This window comes from Dermacentor silvarum, chromosome 6 (assembly GCF_013339745.2).
Source record: "Dermacentor silvarum isolate Dsil-2018 chromosome 6, BIME_Dsil_1.4, whole genome shotgun sequence".
NCBI lineage: Eukaryota > Metazoa > Arthropoda > Arachnida > Ixodida > Ixodidae > Dermacentor > Dermacentor silvarum.
Window position 1 is genome coordinate 128,965,358 of NC_051159.1, and position 17,312 is coordinate 128,982,669.

Genomic DNA, 17,312 nt, shown 5'->3' on the forward strand with positions numbered 1-17,312 from the left:
GTCCTGCCTGCTGCGTTTTGTTGGGGGCTGCGACGGCAATCCAGGGGCTCTTATACCACAGGGAGAGGAGGTCGAGCACGGCGGGCCGCCTGCCCCCTGGACGAAGTTTACTTCGGGGATGGTGGGTGGCCGATAAACGGCGTATTTGGGGAGCGATTCTCGGCGCTGCTGGGTCGCTGTGCGCTCTCATGGCTGGGGGATCGGCCCATTCCGAAGAATGTTGCTCGCGTTACAGCTCCGGATGGCGAGCATCGGAGTGACGCAACGCCGGTTGGCGTTTCTGGCTCTATGGGATGCCATGGTTCGAGGTTGCATGGTGCACGTTTTTGTTATTTTGATTCTCAGGAGTTGCTACAGCGCGAACGTGGCGTGAGATCCGGCAATAAATAGCGCTTTAATCGGCACCAGGAAACATTCCGGCTGAGCGGGACCAACACACTGTAAGCGAAGCGGCGTGTCTTTTTCAGGTCTATAGGTGGTGCGCTGAAATTGCTGCCTGATTTTGCCCTGCTCCTAAACGAGAACGCATTTAGAATGATTCACCTGGAAAAGCGAATTCAGCTGTAGTTCGCATATGTTCTGTTGATCCTGATAGACATGCGTGTAATGGGCTTTCTAATTTATGCTAATGCATACATGAAGGGTCAAAAGCACCGCCATATTACTGGATTTCCAAATGAGCTGCAAGTGTCTTCCTTTTCATGACAGCTCGAAACGTAAGCTTTCATATGTTCCAGAGGGTACGCACTGACGTCATAGTGGTCGCGTATTGTTGTACAGCAGGCATGGTTAAAAACTGCGTTTTATCTCCATCCGCTTATCTCCAGCAGCAGGGTGGAAAATCTGAATGACAACAAAATGGCGTACGTGACGTCACGTGGGTACTCATATTATAAGAAAGGAGTGTAAAGTGTCGGATGGAAAATACCTTGGGTCGTGCATTCGGTGACGTGTTTCAGAGGTACTTGACTTTTCAGTCTGCTGTTGCTACATATGTTGTTGATCGCTTGCGGATAAACCATCGCGCTTCTACATGACTTACGAAGAGGAACGAACAGAAAATCAAGTCTAGCGCTTTATAGCCAATCAACAAAAGATGACAATAGTTGCTGATAACCCGCCGTGGTTGCTCAGTGGCTATGGTGTTGGGCTGCTGAGCACGAGGTCGCGGGATCGAATCCCGGCCACGGCGGCCGCATTTCGATGGGGGCGAAATGCGAAAACACCCGTGTACTTAGATTTAGGTGCACGTTAAAGAACCCCAGGTGGTCTAAATTTCCGGAGTCCCCCACTACGGCGCGCCTCATAATCAGAACTGGTTTTGGCACGTAAAACCACATAATTTTTAATAGTTGCTGATAGAGAGAGAGAAACATGCTTTAATGTGACGCTAGAGACGCTAGCCTGGCTATTCGCCTGACATGCTACTCCAGGTGCTGGGTGATGATCATATATATACAGTGATAAACATTCAACAGTACATACAGTCACACGCACACACATATTTACAACGTTTACGTTTCCCGCAAGAACATTAGTAGCGCTTTCGTGGCACGTAACGCGCAGGTGGTTCTTTGCCATGGGCCGAGAATATGCCGCACTTCCAAGCTCGAGTCCTGTTTAAGGTGTAATACCGCCTTTAAGGACTGTCCGTCTGACGCGTAGAGGCAGCAGTCACACAGAACATGTTGGAGGTCTTCAGGGGCGTCACATTGAAAGCACATTGGCGAGTCAGTCAGTTTAACCTTGCTGATAGAGGTCGTAACACAACAGTATGCAGTATACACTCATTGTCTAAACAACGTTAATCTGTGTGTCGTGACCGACTCGTATATTTTGATTTATGAACAGGTTCGTAATTCAAAATATACGAATCGCTGTGGCGCCTTCGTCAGTGGCCACCACATTTGACGTGGGGCCTAATTGCGGCTCAGTGTCGAGCATTGACGCATCCTTCTCATTCCACGTGATACGGCAGAAATAAGTACCTGCGACAGTGTATGCACGATAGGCAGTAAATGCTTGTAACTGCACCTTTCGGATAAGACTACAGCGCTGTCATAGCGCAAAGCCAAATCAACGCACTGACGCCAGGAGACTCGAGAGCTAAAATATGTGATGTACAGGTACACATGCTTGGATTTCCATCTATAGTGGTGCCAAGGAATGCTTGCCATGAAACGGAACGGCAGACACTCTATGTTTACTCACTTTTGCTCAATGGTGTTGTCATGTTACTGTCTTAGAGGAATGGAGATTGACATTAGAAGTTCTGGTAGCTTTAAAAGGTGCCACTTGTTTCTCAGAGTTTCTCGCTTTTTTCTTCTTTTTTGCTTTTGCAGCCTCTACCTAACCACATCGCCATGCATTTTCGCATTCGTCTCTGGCGCCAACTCAGCTGATGTGGTGCCAAACCTCTGCCGCCTCATGGACCAGCCTCTGTACTGCCGGTGCAACGTTGAAGACTTCGCGGACGATGCCACGGACGTGTTCTGCTACGTCACCAGGCCGATAACGCCTGACCACGCTGTATTCCACTCTTTTCAAGGCCACGCATCCGTCGTTTCATTGGCCTTCAACGCGTTCAACCTCAAGCACAAACTGTCCTTCGTGCCCTCTGGTGCCTTAAGACACTGTTCTCGGCTGGAGCGACTAAAGTTCACGCAGTCAGACTTAGGCGCACTGAAGACGCATTCTTTCTACAACCTCTCCAGGCTAGCGTGGCTTTCGCTCGATTCGAACGCCATAACGATCCTGGGGGAAGAATGTATCGCCAACCTGCCGCGTCTAAAGAGACTTGAACTTGGTGACAACAAGTTGACAGCCGTTCCAGCCGGATCCTTTCGTAGTCTGCCGGCCCTAACGCAGGTCTTTCTCGAGCGAAACGGGATCATGAACATCGAGGACTGCGCATTTGAGGAGCTTTCCAACGTCAGAGAACTGGACCTGAGCGACAACGTCATCGAGAGCCTCACTGAGCAAACGTTCAAGGGCCTGTCGCGGGCGATACGGCTCGATTTGTTTCGTAACAAGATCAAAAGGCTCGGAGCGCGGGTGTTCAGCGCGATGCCCTTGCTCGTCGAGATAGACCTCAAGTACAACGGCGTCACCGAGGTGGACCCATTGGCTTTCGACGGCCTGCCGCAACTGAACATCATCTACTTGACGTACAACCGGCTTCGCACCCTTCCCGCCCAGATGTTCATGGGTGCCCCCAGCGTGCTGAGCGTAGACCTCTCGCAGAACGAGCTGATCACGCTTACTTGGAGGACTGTTCAGGACTTGAGAAAAATCGACACAGAGTCCTTCCACATGGGCCTCATGGGTAAGCATGCTCGGTGGCAACCTAAACGCATTTGTGGATTGCTGAACTGCCAATATTTTAAAATAAATGTCAGTAGAAAGAAAATCGTGGAATACATATAAGTATAAGCACAGAAAATACAAATCTGGCGTACTATAGAAGACCTTGTGTGCTAATTTTAAATATGAAATATGCTCGCTTGATTGTTTAGGTCCTTCATTACAATGTAGAGATGAATACTGAAAAAATTGCCATTAACCTGTCCTCGTTCACTACATCTATAATTATTATTATTTGAAATGAAAACGTATATACAACGGAGCGAAAGGGAAGTAACAGAGAGAGCAGGCTGGCAACTGCTACTGGCAAAGCTTGCCTACTCTTTAGGAAGGAGTGGCTATAAACACAGAAATTGAATAAAAGAAGAAAGGAAGTGAAGAGCAAAGAAGAAACAGGATGACAGGACATTAAGACTAAACTAAAGCAACGACAAAGTAAGTGGGGAAGTGTGAACAGAAAAAAAAAGAAGAAAATTATGGTTGATCACTTTTTCATAGGAATCGCTAAAACACGAAAGTGAAACGTGTCTTCACAGAAGCTGCTGCATGTTTGCTTCGTGAACTCACGGTCCGCTGCAGCGAAAGGCACAAGATTTGTGAGCCGGCGACCGTGTTGCAGGCTTGCTTTGCGCGTGGCGTCCTGTTGGCGAGCAGCGTCCCGCTGCCGAGTCGCTTCAGCGACGGTACGAGCATTTTTGTTCGACTCCGTAGTGTCTTGGCCAGCCAGTTCAGTTGCGACGCGCTCAGCTTTAGGAATGCATGCGAGTGGCACATTTCGCAGCGTGCGTCGCCAACGCGCGAATGCGTTCTGCTTCACGTTGGCGTGTCTCTCGCCGGACCAAAGCGAGATTCGCCGCCCGTCGACGCGGTTGCCTTTCTGCGCCGCTTAGCGCAACACTTTCCCTAGTTTTTGCCATCGCAATCGAAGCAGTAGACGGCGTGTAAGCACTGCTGTTGCATGTTGAAGCTGCACTCCGTGGGCGTCGAGGTGTCACATGCTAATCCGACGCGAAAGAGAAACCATGTGCGGAAAGTGCCGGCACCAAGCTATACCGCGTTACCTCCGCTGCGCTCTGACTACCGTAGCGCTCCCTGTCGGTGCTCGTTAGTGTCACGATGCAGTACTTCGCTTCACCGCTCCTAGATGGCGGCGCCATCCCTGTCAACAAAAGACCCAGATGTCCTTAGCTATCGCCTAGAAGACGCAAAGGCGAAAACCTTGTAAAACCTACTGTAATTCACCTTATTCTACTCTAATTCACCCTAATCCTCCTTCATCCACCTTAATCGACCTTAGTCCACCCTAATCCACCTTAATCCTTTTTCATCCACCGTAACCAACCTTTATCCACCCTAATCCTCCTTAATCACCTTAGCCAACCCTAATCGACCTTAATCCACCCAAATCTACCTTAATCCAATTATTAATCGATGAATAATTAGCTAATCATTAATCATCTCTTATACCCGGCTGGACATGATATAAGGTATTCGCCTAAAACATCGTTGGCGCCGAACGTCACATCCGTTACATCCTGCAACGGAAGTTCATTGCAGACCCAGCATAAAACACTTCCATGTTAAAAAACGCGTGTCGCACTAATTACGGAAGAATATATATATATATATATATATATATATATATATATATATATATATATAAGTTCAGCAAGGTACTTTCCGTTTAATTCAGATTCACCTTGCGGCGCAGGGAACAAGTTCATCTGCGATTGCGGTCTGGTCTGGGTGCAGCGCCTGGAGAATGCCACGCGGAACGACAAGTTTCGGCGCGACCTGCGAGACATCACGTGCTGCTTCGACAATCGGCCGGCGACGACTAGCCCGAGCTGCGGAACGAAAGTGGTCGAGCTAAGTCTCACGGAGATGCAGTGCCATGAGGACTACGAACCACCAGAGCTGCCATCAGCGAGACGTTATGACAAGGACACGAAATGGACAAAATCTGGAAGCGCGCTAGAGGACGCGGACGACTCCAACGCCGGAAGCAAGATCCGCCGGACGCATCCAGTGTCCGAGCACCACCCGGAAGAAGGCGACGACCCCATGGCTTCAGTAGGCAAGGCAGTGGAAGTGACTAACAAGGACTTGAAGGCGGCCCTCAGTAACCCGATGGCTGCTGCCAGCGAGGTTGTATCCAGACGCAGTAGTCCGAGGAACTCTGCCGTGGCGGCGTTCCGATGCCTCCTAGAAGACATGGTCTCACGTCTTTTTCTTTGTGTCATCTTTACGTTTATGAACAGGATGTTCTGACAAGCAGAATGAAAGTGTCACCGAAGTGTGACACTGACTGTGCTAAAGGTTTTATTGTGCGCGACAAGACCACAAATGTCACAAAACCTTGAAGGAGCCGTCGATATACGACACAGATGCTCAGGGTGAGAGCGATTACGGTGTGGCATAATGAGTTAAGAAATATTAGCCAAATCCGATTAGTCGGAAGGGTGCATAGGCTCCACCCACACGCACACACATACACAACCACACACACAAAAAAGGAAACGCTATGTTCCACGTATACAAGTATCAGATAATCTGAGTGGAACACCAGCTAGTTCCTGATTGTATTATGACACAATCTTACGAACTCGGCGAAAAGAGGTTCGCACATGTGATTTATTTGTTTTTATACGAGTATTTCGTGAAAAAAAGTACGCGATCCTAACGCACTCAGCAAGGCTAGGCATGTGGCATATAAGGTACAAGTGCCTCATAGTTTTATGTTCTGCTTTCTTACGCCGACCTTTAGGGCTGGTTATTTCTAAAGGCCCTTTTTTTCTTCATACGAGCTGAAGGCGGGATATATCCGCAAATTCTGGCAGTTCTCGCCAAGCATTTAAGGCTGACGTTCACCTATCGTCGGCAAGTACGTTTGCGAAGGGGGGGAGGCGAAAGCTTGCACTAGGCCGCGCAAAGAAGCTCAAGACACAGCGAACCTCGCCGATTGATTGCGTCTTGATGGCTTACATATTGATGGCTTACATAGCATGTTGGCGCATGCGGAACACCACCGTCACGAGATTTTAGGGGCGAAGCTCCTTAAAGCGGCACCCGTTCGTCTCTCGTCGTAGTCGTAGTGCGTAACCAGTCTTACGCTTTGACCTGCAAGGTGGTGCCGGTGGGAGATTTCTCCTGTGCGTTGTTGAACAATAAAAAATTCGCAGCGTGCGCGTTAACTAAAAGCCGAATTCTTCTGTCTCTCATTCCCCATTAGCAGCCATTGGCATGTTCCAGTAGGAAACGTTAGTAGAAGTAGAAGTGTAAGTGTTAGCTAAAAGCCGACTTCTGCTGTCTCTCATTCCCAGTAGCAGCCATTGTTTACCTCCAAGGTAGTGCCTGGTGAGATTTTATGAATTGCTTAATAGATGGCGTTGTGTGTCCGTATATGTATGTATATCCATATATACATATATATGTATACGTATAGTATAACCGGAAGCCGACTTCCGCTTCCGGTTCCGCTTCCGTTTCCACTTCCGGTTCCGCTTCCGGTTCCGGAAGCCAGCTTCCGGAGAACGCTTCCGGCGTTTTATGAAAAAAAAATTCCGAAAGTTGTGTCCGTAGCGTGGAATCAAACCAGGGACCCCTCGCTTCCGAACGCGCGGCGCTAACCACTACGCCACGAAGCGCACATAGACACACGCACCACGATGGCAATAAATACCCAACATTAACGAAAGGCCGTGTTTCTAGCGCGTTTCTAACGCGTTTGTGCTAGCGCGTTACGGCCTGTGTAAGAAGCTGGTGTAAGACGCTGTGGCCTCTCCGCCTTACGTTCAACGCGTTTCGAACGCGCTGCCCAAGGCGGTGGCAAGTCAAGTTCAAGTCGAGGAGCGTTTATGAATACGAGGGGTATACTCTCTCAGCAGTCATGTGATGGCGTCGGCAAACGCGGTGCACGTTCCGGCATGTGTAAATGGCTGCGTAAGACGCTGTGGCCGCTACCCCTTACTAGAGAGTACTGCACGTTTCTAACGCGTTTGTGCTAGCGTCCCCTTAAGCGGGAGATCCGATGATTCCCTCCGGAGCTTCGCCCACTCATCATCATTCACCCCGTGGATATGCTGTGATTTTTTCCGGGACTCGCAAGACGGACTCACGGCAAGTTCTCCACAGTCGTACTTCAAGCTCTGTAGAATCCGCACATCGGCATCCTCTCCATGCATGCAGTAGCCTCACTGCGCGTTGCATAGCGCAGCTTGCAACACAGACACCGCGTTTGACGTAACAGTTCAGCGGAAATCCGCTAGTTGTAGATAAGTAATTAAAGGGAAACTGAGACATCCCTTTAATTACATATCTCCACCTAGCGGATTTCCGCTGAACTATTACGTCATACACTTGCCTTTGCTTCGAGTTGTCGACATATTCGACTTCGCCCTGACATCTGCTAGCCGCCTGGTTAGCTCAGATGGTAGAGCGGCTGCCCCGGAAAGGCGGTAGTCCCGGGTTCGAGTCCCGGACCAGGACGAATTTTTCTTCAACTGCGAGGCTTTCTTTCGAGGAACCCGGTTGGGTTTCCATTGTAGCAAATTGCTACATTTGGGTGGATGTCTCAGTTTCCTTTTAGACACCGCGTTGCAATGCCGAAAACGCGTTCCAGCAGACTCGCTCCATGAATGCGTCTCCCTCTCTCGGACTTACGGCCGTCACTGCGCGTTGCATGGCGCAGCTTGCAACACAGACACCGCGTTGCAATGCCGACAAAGCGTTCCAGCAGACCCATTCCGTGAATGCGTCTCTCTCTCGCTCTCATTTTCTTCATCTCTCTCCCGAGCATAGCGCGCAAAACCTCTTCATCTCGCAGAGCATTGGCACGAGCGCGTGCGAACGCGCCAGCTGTGGACGAAGACGACGACGCTCGAACGCAATCGTATGGTTCGCATAAATGCATGTTCTGCAAGCGTGGACCCTAGTGGTTACGACGCTCGCCTTGGGACCGCGGGTTCGAATCCCGCCTCAGCAAAAAAGTTCATTTCCTTATTATTTTTTTTCATTGATGTTGATAGTTTCTTGATACGAACCACAGATTACGGCTGGCTTAAACAGCTTCGCTGTTAAAAACGTAGATAAACATTGAATTTTTGTTCGGATGCTTTGCAAAATAGCAAAAAAGCTATCAATAAATATATGAAGCCCACCATGGTACCGGTCATAGCTGTTTGTACGTCGCTTGGTCTCGCCCGTTGGTTCCCCGAAGAGATAACAAAGAGAAATATTAGATCTAGCCTCAGTGACAGATCACGACCATGAACATGTTCGAGTCGAGTCAGCATCTCTATTGTTCAACTTAACCGTGCCCGAGAAAGCAAACGGAAAGAGTTCATCAGCAAGCTCCAGTTAAGTATTCTAAATTGCCATTCCTGCCAAGGATTTATTCCTGTAAGTGGTACCTCGGAGTTTGTTGCACGAAGGGCCAGTGAACTTGTGGTCTACTAGGCACAGTTATAAATTACGCAACTTTGTTTTAGCGGTCGTGATATACCTAACGGCGGACTGAGACCAGAGCTAGTATGACCTCTTCAACCAGCTCCTACCCGCTGGCTTAAGCTTGCGGCGCACAGACTGTTCAGTTTGAAAAGAAGGCAAACCACAAACCAATTAAGCTATTTAACACCGTACCTACCACTGGGAACAGGATAGGAAGTATCCCTTCCTCGCTGGAAAATGGCACATTATTTTTGGAGATGCTTCATCACCTGACGTATTAAGGAAGCACGTCAGTGAGTGTGCCCGCAGTGACGAAGCCTTAACTTATGACGCATTTATGCGCCTGCCGGAGAACTATGTGCCTGTCGCTTATTTTATAACGGGCGTTCGTGCGTACTGAAATCAACCTAAATAGTTCCTTCGTACAGCCAGTACCAGAGTCAACAGCACCACGATTTACCTGAGCGCTGTGTCCTTACTTCACATAACTTCTATTTACACAGTAGCAACCTAAATGACACGATTCTTCTTGATTAGCATTTAGTCACTAGGTTTTTGCCTAAAAGCAAGCAAACAAAATTTTAAGGAGCGTTAAACTATGCGATAGACGATAGAGCACTAAACACAAATTGTTCAAGCAAGTGCCACACGCACAATATATAGATGCTTGAAAAAAAAAAAAACATTTGGCTCCATTTGATGTGACATGCTTAATAAAGAAACAGAAGCTACGTTAGCTGAGATCACGATGGAAAGCATAACGCTGTAAATGCTAATCCTTCCCAGCCGTTTTCTCTATCAATACTTACACGCGATACAAAAAGAAGTGTCAACGACATGTCCGTGAACACTGCTTGATAAGAATCGCAGGCACACCATCACTCACTAAAGTACACGATAGGACCGTACCATCGGCGCGTCTGCTGGCTACGTGTGTTGGAAGCAAGCGCGCGTCATATAAAATGGCAGCGGCGCAAGGGGTTCATTTGCGTGTGCGGCTTACACTGGAAGGCCTCCGCGAACGCTGGCAGGTGTCTCAGGGGCACGTTGCACAAGGACTCGTCGTGTCGTTTCGACGTGCCCTCGCACTTGTTGTAGCATAGGGCGATGAAGAGCAGCTGCATTGCGCTGTACGCTTCCAGCCCCGCGAGTGGCCGACCAGATGCGGCCACACTTGTGTACGCCTCCACCAACGCACCCAATCCGAAAGCCTCCGGCCCAAAGGCAATGCCCGGGTCGTCGCTCGCCCATTCGACGAATTGGTCCCCGCGCAGGCAATCTAGACGGATGTCGACCGGCGTTGCCGATTCCGGGTCAGCCGCGTAAGCGTCGATTAGAAGCCCACCAAGTGCGCGGCTGACCATGGCCCCGAGACCGCCGTAGTTGAGGGCATCCGTCAAGTCGGCTTGGAGCAAGGGGAACGACAAAGCATAGGGCAGGAACTGGAAGTCCCGGGGTTCGGGCGAGGTTAGGTAGTAGCGGAGCTTGCTCACAGGGTAAAGCGTGGCGGCTGCTAAGCCTGCCGAGTCGCTCCACTGCTGCGCCACCTTCTGCCAGTTACGTACGAACGATTCGGTCGTCATGTCCGGCTGCTGGCCAAGTGGTACCACTACAGTGTCGTTGGCAGAAACGGTGACGTAGCGAAACACCGCCGCCAGTGATGTCCATTCGGAGATGACCGTGACGTTTGGGTTGAAGTGCGTCCAGTTGGAAAGCCGGCGTCGGAACGCTTCGCGAACTAACGAAGTAATCGCTCGGGCGTGCACGCCGGCGTCGCTCTGATAGATGTCCCCGACGCCTTCACTGGAAAACAACGTCTGGGGACCGGACAGAGACATGACGAGGCTGAGGCAAAAAGCTCCGTGATAGGCCCGAGCTTCGCTGGAGCTCTTGTCATAGTAGTTCTCTATGAGCTCATAGTTGGCGTACAGAGCGGCCACCTGCACCGTGCACCAGGAGACGAAAAAGTGCAACGTGTCTTCTCCCAGCTCCGCCCAAAGTTCCAACACTGCCGCCAGGTAGCGCGGAGTGGTGGTTGTGACTAAAGTTGTGACGTTGACGCTGTCGAGAAGTTTCGGCTGAAGTCTGGCCAGGCAGTCCGTCCAGCGGCTGTCGGGGACGGGCGCGTGTGTCGAGTTAACAATGTCTTGCACTGACGACGGAGTGATGTCGCGTACTACGTAAGCAGAATAGTATGCGGCGAGCTTTTCCAGCGCTTCGATTTCTACGGCGGTCGTGGTGTCGTAGTCGACAGTTCCTGTCCGTTCGTGTCGTAGATGAAAGGCGCTCGCCAGTGTGTGGAAGTAAGTAAATTTCGCTACACTGGACTTGAAACTGCGGGTTTTGTCCATGACAAATGGAAGCGAGCTGCCTGCCTTAACGACGAGTGTGTTTCCGCTCGGCGATGAAACAACGACAAAGTCGAGCACGGTACCCCATCCCAGCGCCAGGGAACAGTATAGCAGCGTGTACACTAAGTCGACGTCGCTAGGCTTTTCCGGCCAGACGATGCCCGCGTCGAGTAGGGCTTCCTTGACGACGAGAAGCTGGTTACTTTTGCCCTGTCCGACGTCGTCGCAGCTCAGGAAAAGCGCCAGTGCCCGCTGTACGTCGTCCTGTCGCGTGGCCGGGATGGCCGCGGAAAGCGCCGACAGGCGCACTTTATCCAGGACGTCGACGAAGTGGGTCTCTCGCACGCTGAGCGACTGCTTCTGCTTCCAGCCGTCGCACACGAAGCGCGTGAAGCTCTCGCACGGGTCGACGGACTGGTTGATGGAAGCGAGCAGAAGGCTGGAATAGGAGACGCAGGCTTGCGTTGTGCACTGGTTCTTCACCGCCGTAGCGCTCTTCCAGTATATCTTGACGAGAAGGATGCAGAGCAAGATCGCCACAACCAACGCCAACGCGGTGATCAGAATCATTTTAGCCAGAGGCCGCGTTTCCCGAGGGCTCTAGAGGAATAAACAAAAAAAAAAAAAAAGAGAGAGAAAAGTTTCACCAATAATGCGAAGCAGTGACGCGATAGTAAGCTTTAGACTCTTTCGTGTGGGCTTTTGAGGGAACATTTGCAGGTGCGAGCAAGTAAGCTACTTCCGAGAAGTAAAATAAGTGTGCGCCGTATTCATTTCGGAAAGTTGCGCCTCCCGGTGGTGAAGTGAAAAGGCTCGGCTTTTCTGATTCCTCTTAGCTAACCAGACTTAGCCACTGGTCTCCGCTAAAACAATACTTTAGCTTCATACTGCTGCATTCGTTCGGCTTTTCTCATATTTATATTTTGGCTACCCCATTCAGGGATAGCCTTCACGCTATTCCCGAAGAAAACAAGCCGACGTCAGTGCCATTTAGTAAACACGAGAAGAAGCAACGCTCCAGAAGAAGACTAATGAAGACGAAGCGGACGCGCTCAATCATTGTCGTTACATGTAGACCAAAGTAAACTTAATTTATGACCGTCTACGCAAGTAGGAAGACCACGTGCTAGAACACGAAGAAGGCGCGGACGCCAGCTCTATCCATGCACTACACAGATGTTGATGAGCGGGTGTTAGCCAGTCAAGTAGCTGCTGGCGTGATCGAGCTCCACAGGATTGCTATTCTTTACTGCTACATTATCGGTGGAGTGGCTGAGAGGTAGAATCCTGGACTGTCAATTTGCTGGTTGCAAGTTAGATTCCTCGCGGGACACAGAGTTTAATTGCGATCAGCATCCTTAGCCTATACTTCACCCACTTTGGCATGCTGCTGATGTCTAATGGACTCATTCTTGCGCACTGGAAACGATGTCAAGTTGGCTAACATGGCGAAAGAACACAACACCAAAACAGCGTCCACAGGTGCACCACTATAGTATGGTCTAGCACGGTAGCATCCAACCAGAAGTGAAGTAACCTTCCGGCTCCGAATGCAATATCGCGTGTCATCCATGAAAACTGCGTTCTTTCTTCTTTCATAACTCCTCTACAAACTTATTTCACTTAAGCAGTCCACGGCTCATCCCTGTGTGTTGTCTTCGATGCATGGCGCGAATGCTTTGCGCTTCGGTTACGTCGGAGCACGAGGTGCTTGCACTTCAGTGAAAGTGCGAAGGTGAAATTGCGTGACATTTTTCGAAAGTTCGCTCTTAAACGCAAGGATTCTGCGCGTAGATAGAACAAGCACCGTGAATAGTGCCAAATATATGTTTTAACTTAAAGCGACCTCGTTATTAAAGACGATAGTCTTTCTTGGGGAACTTAAAAGCTGAAAATTTTGTCTGTCTGTCTGTCTGTCTGTCTGTCTGTCACCCGATTCAGCCACCCGGCCAAAGTTGGACCACTTGCTTACCGCCCACACTACTTAAACTGGTACGGCTGTTCATACTTGTGAACGTTATCGATCACAAAGTAAATATTACGCATATCTGAGGCGCAACATCACTAGGTAAGTATTAGGAGGTGTGTTCCTTTAATAGAAAATACATAGATACGTAACTCTAAAAACCCTAGTTTCTTAAGCTGCGCTGAAAATGCCATGCTATGCGCGCCGACGAACGACGTTCCCCGACTGCGCGCCGACGAGCGCCCTCTGCCATGGAGGAAGGAAACCCTCTGCACAAGCTCATGTTTCCCGATGTATTGCCAGATGGCGTTCATGTCTCACACAGCGCCTCCTCAATTTTATCAATGCCAGCCAGATGCGGCCGATTCAACATAAAGGAAGCGCTGTCTGAGGCAGGGCAAAACATAAATGGCCGCTTGATGAAATAATGCGGTAAAATGAAATCTGTTCAAACAAACCTTCATGCCAGGACGGAAATGGTACGAGAACAGCATCACGGGTGGCCGCGGATCAGACCAGCACTCATGTAGTACGGCCGGCAGAAGACTATCGTCTTTCGAAGACATTTGCAGCGAAGCACGCAGATACGCGGCAAATTTTTTTCACTAATGATTAACGTTATTATACTGAATGACGCTTTATCACCGTTTCTGGGGCGCTTTTACAATTTAGAGAACAAATATGGCCCTTCGATGTTTCGCATTCCAGTTTAGAGGCCTTGCTGATTTCCGAGCGACCCAGGTTACGATGCGACTCACTATAGCTTTGGAACTCTGAACATCAATACTTGTCATCACACAGTCTCCTATTGAGGCGATGCATTTTGCTTGTTCAGCTGAACATATATATGCCTTCTACCCTTCGTTTAGGATTACGTTCACAGCCTCAACTTCTTCGGCTTATCCGAACTGCTTCGATGAGGCTTAAATTCAAGCGGATGTGAATTGTTGTTGGAAAAAAGTTACTTTGCAAACTTTGCTGTTGAATATCGATTGAATCAAACTGCTTACCGCCCAGCGTTTTTAGAACGTAGGATGCGTACTCCTTTCTGCCTTCCAGAAAGCAATGTTTATATAACGGCCCCGCACTTTTCATGTGTTCTGGATAGACCGAAGATAGCATAGAAGACACATACCCCTGTAATGCTGCTTTACTGGAAAATTTATTTAAAAGCTTTTCTTCGAACTTAGTGACGTTGCGGAATGAAACCAGACTTGCTGCTGTAATGATGATGACTTATTGACATCCATTTTGAAACGGTGCGGTGACATATTATCACCTAGTCTGCTTGATTTAATCAGGTATGCTATACATGTTTTTCATTCTAGCATTTTTGTATATATCTCCTTAAGCTTACTTTTCTTCCTCGAAACTTCTCTATCTACCTTGTACCGATACCTATGCCTGTAGCGGATCCGGTGGAATCAATCTCTTCGTTGCTTTTTTTTTTCCCACTTCACGTCTACCAAGAGCGAGCCCTTGCGGTTAACACAGGAAAAATACTTAAGAAAACGAGGACGATTTTTTTCTGACATCACCTTTCTAAGCACATTACTGTGCTCTTTCGATCTGCACATATATGGATACGGGCGTCCGACTCAGAGGAGTTAGCATAAGACTTGGCGCATGGGGAAAGAATGTCATATCAGTTATATACACGTTCCCAGTCAAGCGCGATGCCTTTGCAGCCGCCGTCAACAGATGGCAAAAGGGGTCGACGTCCCAGATTCCTGGGCACAGACCGCAGCTCTGAATCGGAAGCTACAGTCAACCTAACCAATCAGAAGCACGCGCGACTTGCTACGTAACACGCCCTTCCGCGTTTTAACATGGCCTGCGAAGTCTTGAGGACAGTGTGGCCAGATCACTTCTCGTAACTTCTACTCCATTGGTCGGTGGTAATTAGTTTCTTCAGCCAGAAGCTGTTGCTTATCATACTGCTATGCAACATTTGCAAACAGGCCTTCAAGCCTTCTTGCTTCTTTTGTTTAGCTGTTTAATAGCTGCTGTGTAAAAGCTGTCTCACTCGGCGCCTGTCCGGTCCGCTTCCTGTTATTGCCACGAAACACCTTACTCCTCGCCTTATTTGATGAAGGTAAAGAAAATGCGCTGTGTAGCACTCCCCTAGGCACGCCATGGCGTACGAGGCATTCGTGAACAGGCAACGTTGTGAAATTAGTTCAGCTATACTGGCTTATGTATGATGCGCAAATGCGCCGATTACCCCGATTTTTTTTTTTTTTCGCGGGAACAGAGGTCCGTATGCCTTTTGGCTCGCAGGTATATGCACTGCTGTGACAAGCTCAGCGTGCTACTGGAACGCTCACCACTTCGGGAAGAAAATATCTTTGCGCGAGGGTTGTCGATTGCCTGGTGGTCAACAGCGCTGTCTCGCGACCCAAGATTGTGTGTGCGTTGGCCGAGCTGGTCGCCATCGTCGTGGACTTCGTCATGGCCAGGCCAGAGACCGAAAGCAGCCTCTTCACAATGCCGTCTTTGCCGCCTCCGGTTCGAGGCATAGGCGCCACCACGGACGTGCTGCTCGATCCCTCGTCATCGGACAGGGGCGCATCTTTGAGGCGACGAGGGCGCTGCAAGAAACGTGCACGGTGGCACGACAGAGCAAAAGTCGGCCTTGTAACTATATCGGAAACGGAAGAAGAAGTTAGGAAAATACATACTTTATGGCAACTGCAAGGGTTAGTCGCAGTCAGATCCGATTTGTCACAAAACGTGTAAGATCAAATCTGCCGATGACGATGACGAAAAAAAAATCTTTGGAGATTAAGGACAGTTGGATAAGAGTAAAGGATATGCATTGTGAACACGTAAGAGACGACCAGAAGATTACCAGCGCAAAGGTAGGGAAAACACACAAAGTAGGGAAGCATTTGTAATATGGTAAGTAATCCAAATTTTTTTTACAATACTTCAGGCCCAAGGTAGGGTCCCTTGCAGGAGGGGCAACAAAGAATATTTACAGCAATCACCAGTGTAACACAGTAATACAGAAGTGCAACGCAGAAATGCAATGTGAAGCATGAGTACCTAACAATCGTGACAAATGTTACAAGCATACTATCATAGCACTATACAAGAAAAACTATAACGACACTGCATGTTATGACGTTATTGTTCAAATGAATCACTGCTATGCATGCTGCAGAGGTGAACCTAAATGTTTTAGTTCGTGCTCTAAATAGGGTTATAGACTCAGCATGACGATGTCGGATTACTCGTGACGTCAGACATGTGATGTATGGATCAGGGTCTAAGGCGAGGTGTTCGTTTTTCAGGTGAAAGAGGAATTACTCTTAGAATCTTGCGACGTAATTGAAGTTCCGGGATATTGTGTTGCTACATCAGATAAGTTGTGGAACCAGTTATGCTGTATTTAGAAAAAGATGAAGCGGATGGATTTCCCTTGAATCATTTCCAGAGCGTCAATGTTTCAGATGCGAAGCAGCTTATGGCGGGGGCTTCGTCCGTCCCTCCCGCGGCAGCCCCACACCTCCACAGCGCATGCGCGTCCCCTCCCCCTCTCTCTCCTCTCCTACGCTCCCCCTTTGCTCTCCTCTAGGAATCCTCTACGGAGCGGCGCCGCGTGTCACCCCCCCCCCCCCCACAGCGCGTCCCCTCTCCCTCTCTCTCCATGTCCTACGCTCCCCCCCCCCCTTTCTCCCCTCTAGGAATCCGGAGCGTCGTGCAAGACAGGTGGTGCGACAGCTGCATACTCCGCTGGGGGCGCTACGGTAGTTCCGTGGTATGAAAATGACGGAACGCGCGCGCCTCATTCTCTCTCCTGTGCAGCGCCGCGATGAGCGCTCGGGCCGCTGCCGCGAAACCATCTCCCGCACAAGCGAACCATCTCCCCGCTGCTTCGCATCCACACATGGTTCCCTTTAGCGGGAGATTGAGTAATTTTTTAATCTAGTGTGCGAGTCCCAAGTGATACATGCTTATTCGAGAGTAAGTGTAATGATAATCGACGTGTAGGCCAGGAGTTTAATGGATGTTGGGGCTTGCCGGAGTTTAATACCTTAGGAAGCATAACTTGCGGAATGCCGATGCACATATGAAATTGTGCTATCTGCCACATGCAACCTTTAATAATTTTCGAAAGTGTTCGCTGAAACACCCTGTATATACGTAGAACTGTGCTATCTGCCATATACAACCGTTAA

General features: G+C 49.3%; 2 protein-coding genes across 2 annotated transcripts; one reads left to right on the top strand and one right to left on the bottom strand.

Moving 5' to 3' along the window:
- Positions 1-2,199: 2,199 nt before the first annotated feature.
- LOC119456873 (connectin) lies at positions 2,200-5,912 on the top strand. The gene is made up of 2 exons (XM_037718691.2): positions 2,200-3,325; positions 5,075-5,912. Exons 1-2 carry the CDS (start codon positions 2,200-2,202, stop codon positions 5,632-5,634), a joined length of 1,686 nt encoding a protein of 561 aa, XP_037574619.2. The 3' UTR covers positions 5,635-5,912.
- Positions 5,913-9,764: 3,852 nt separating this feature from the next.
- On the bottom strand, positions 9,765-11,732 carry LOC119456874 (endothelin-converting enzyme 1). Its single transcript, XM_037718692.1, has one exon. It carries the CDS (start codon positions 11,730-11,732, stop codon positions 9,765-9,767), a length of 1,968 nt encoding a protein of 655 aa, XP_037574620.1.
- Between the last annotated feature and the right edge of the window lie 5,580 nt (positions 11,733-17,312).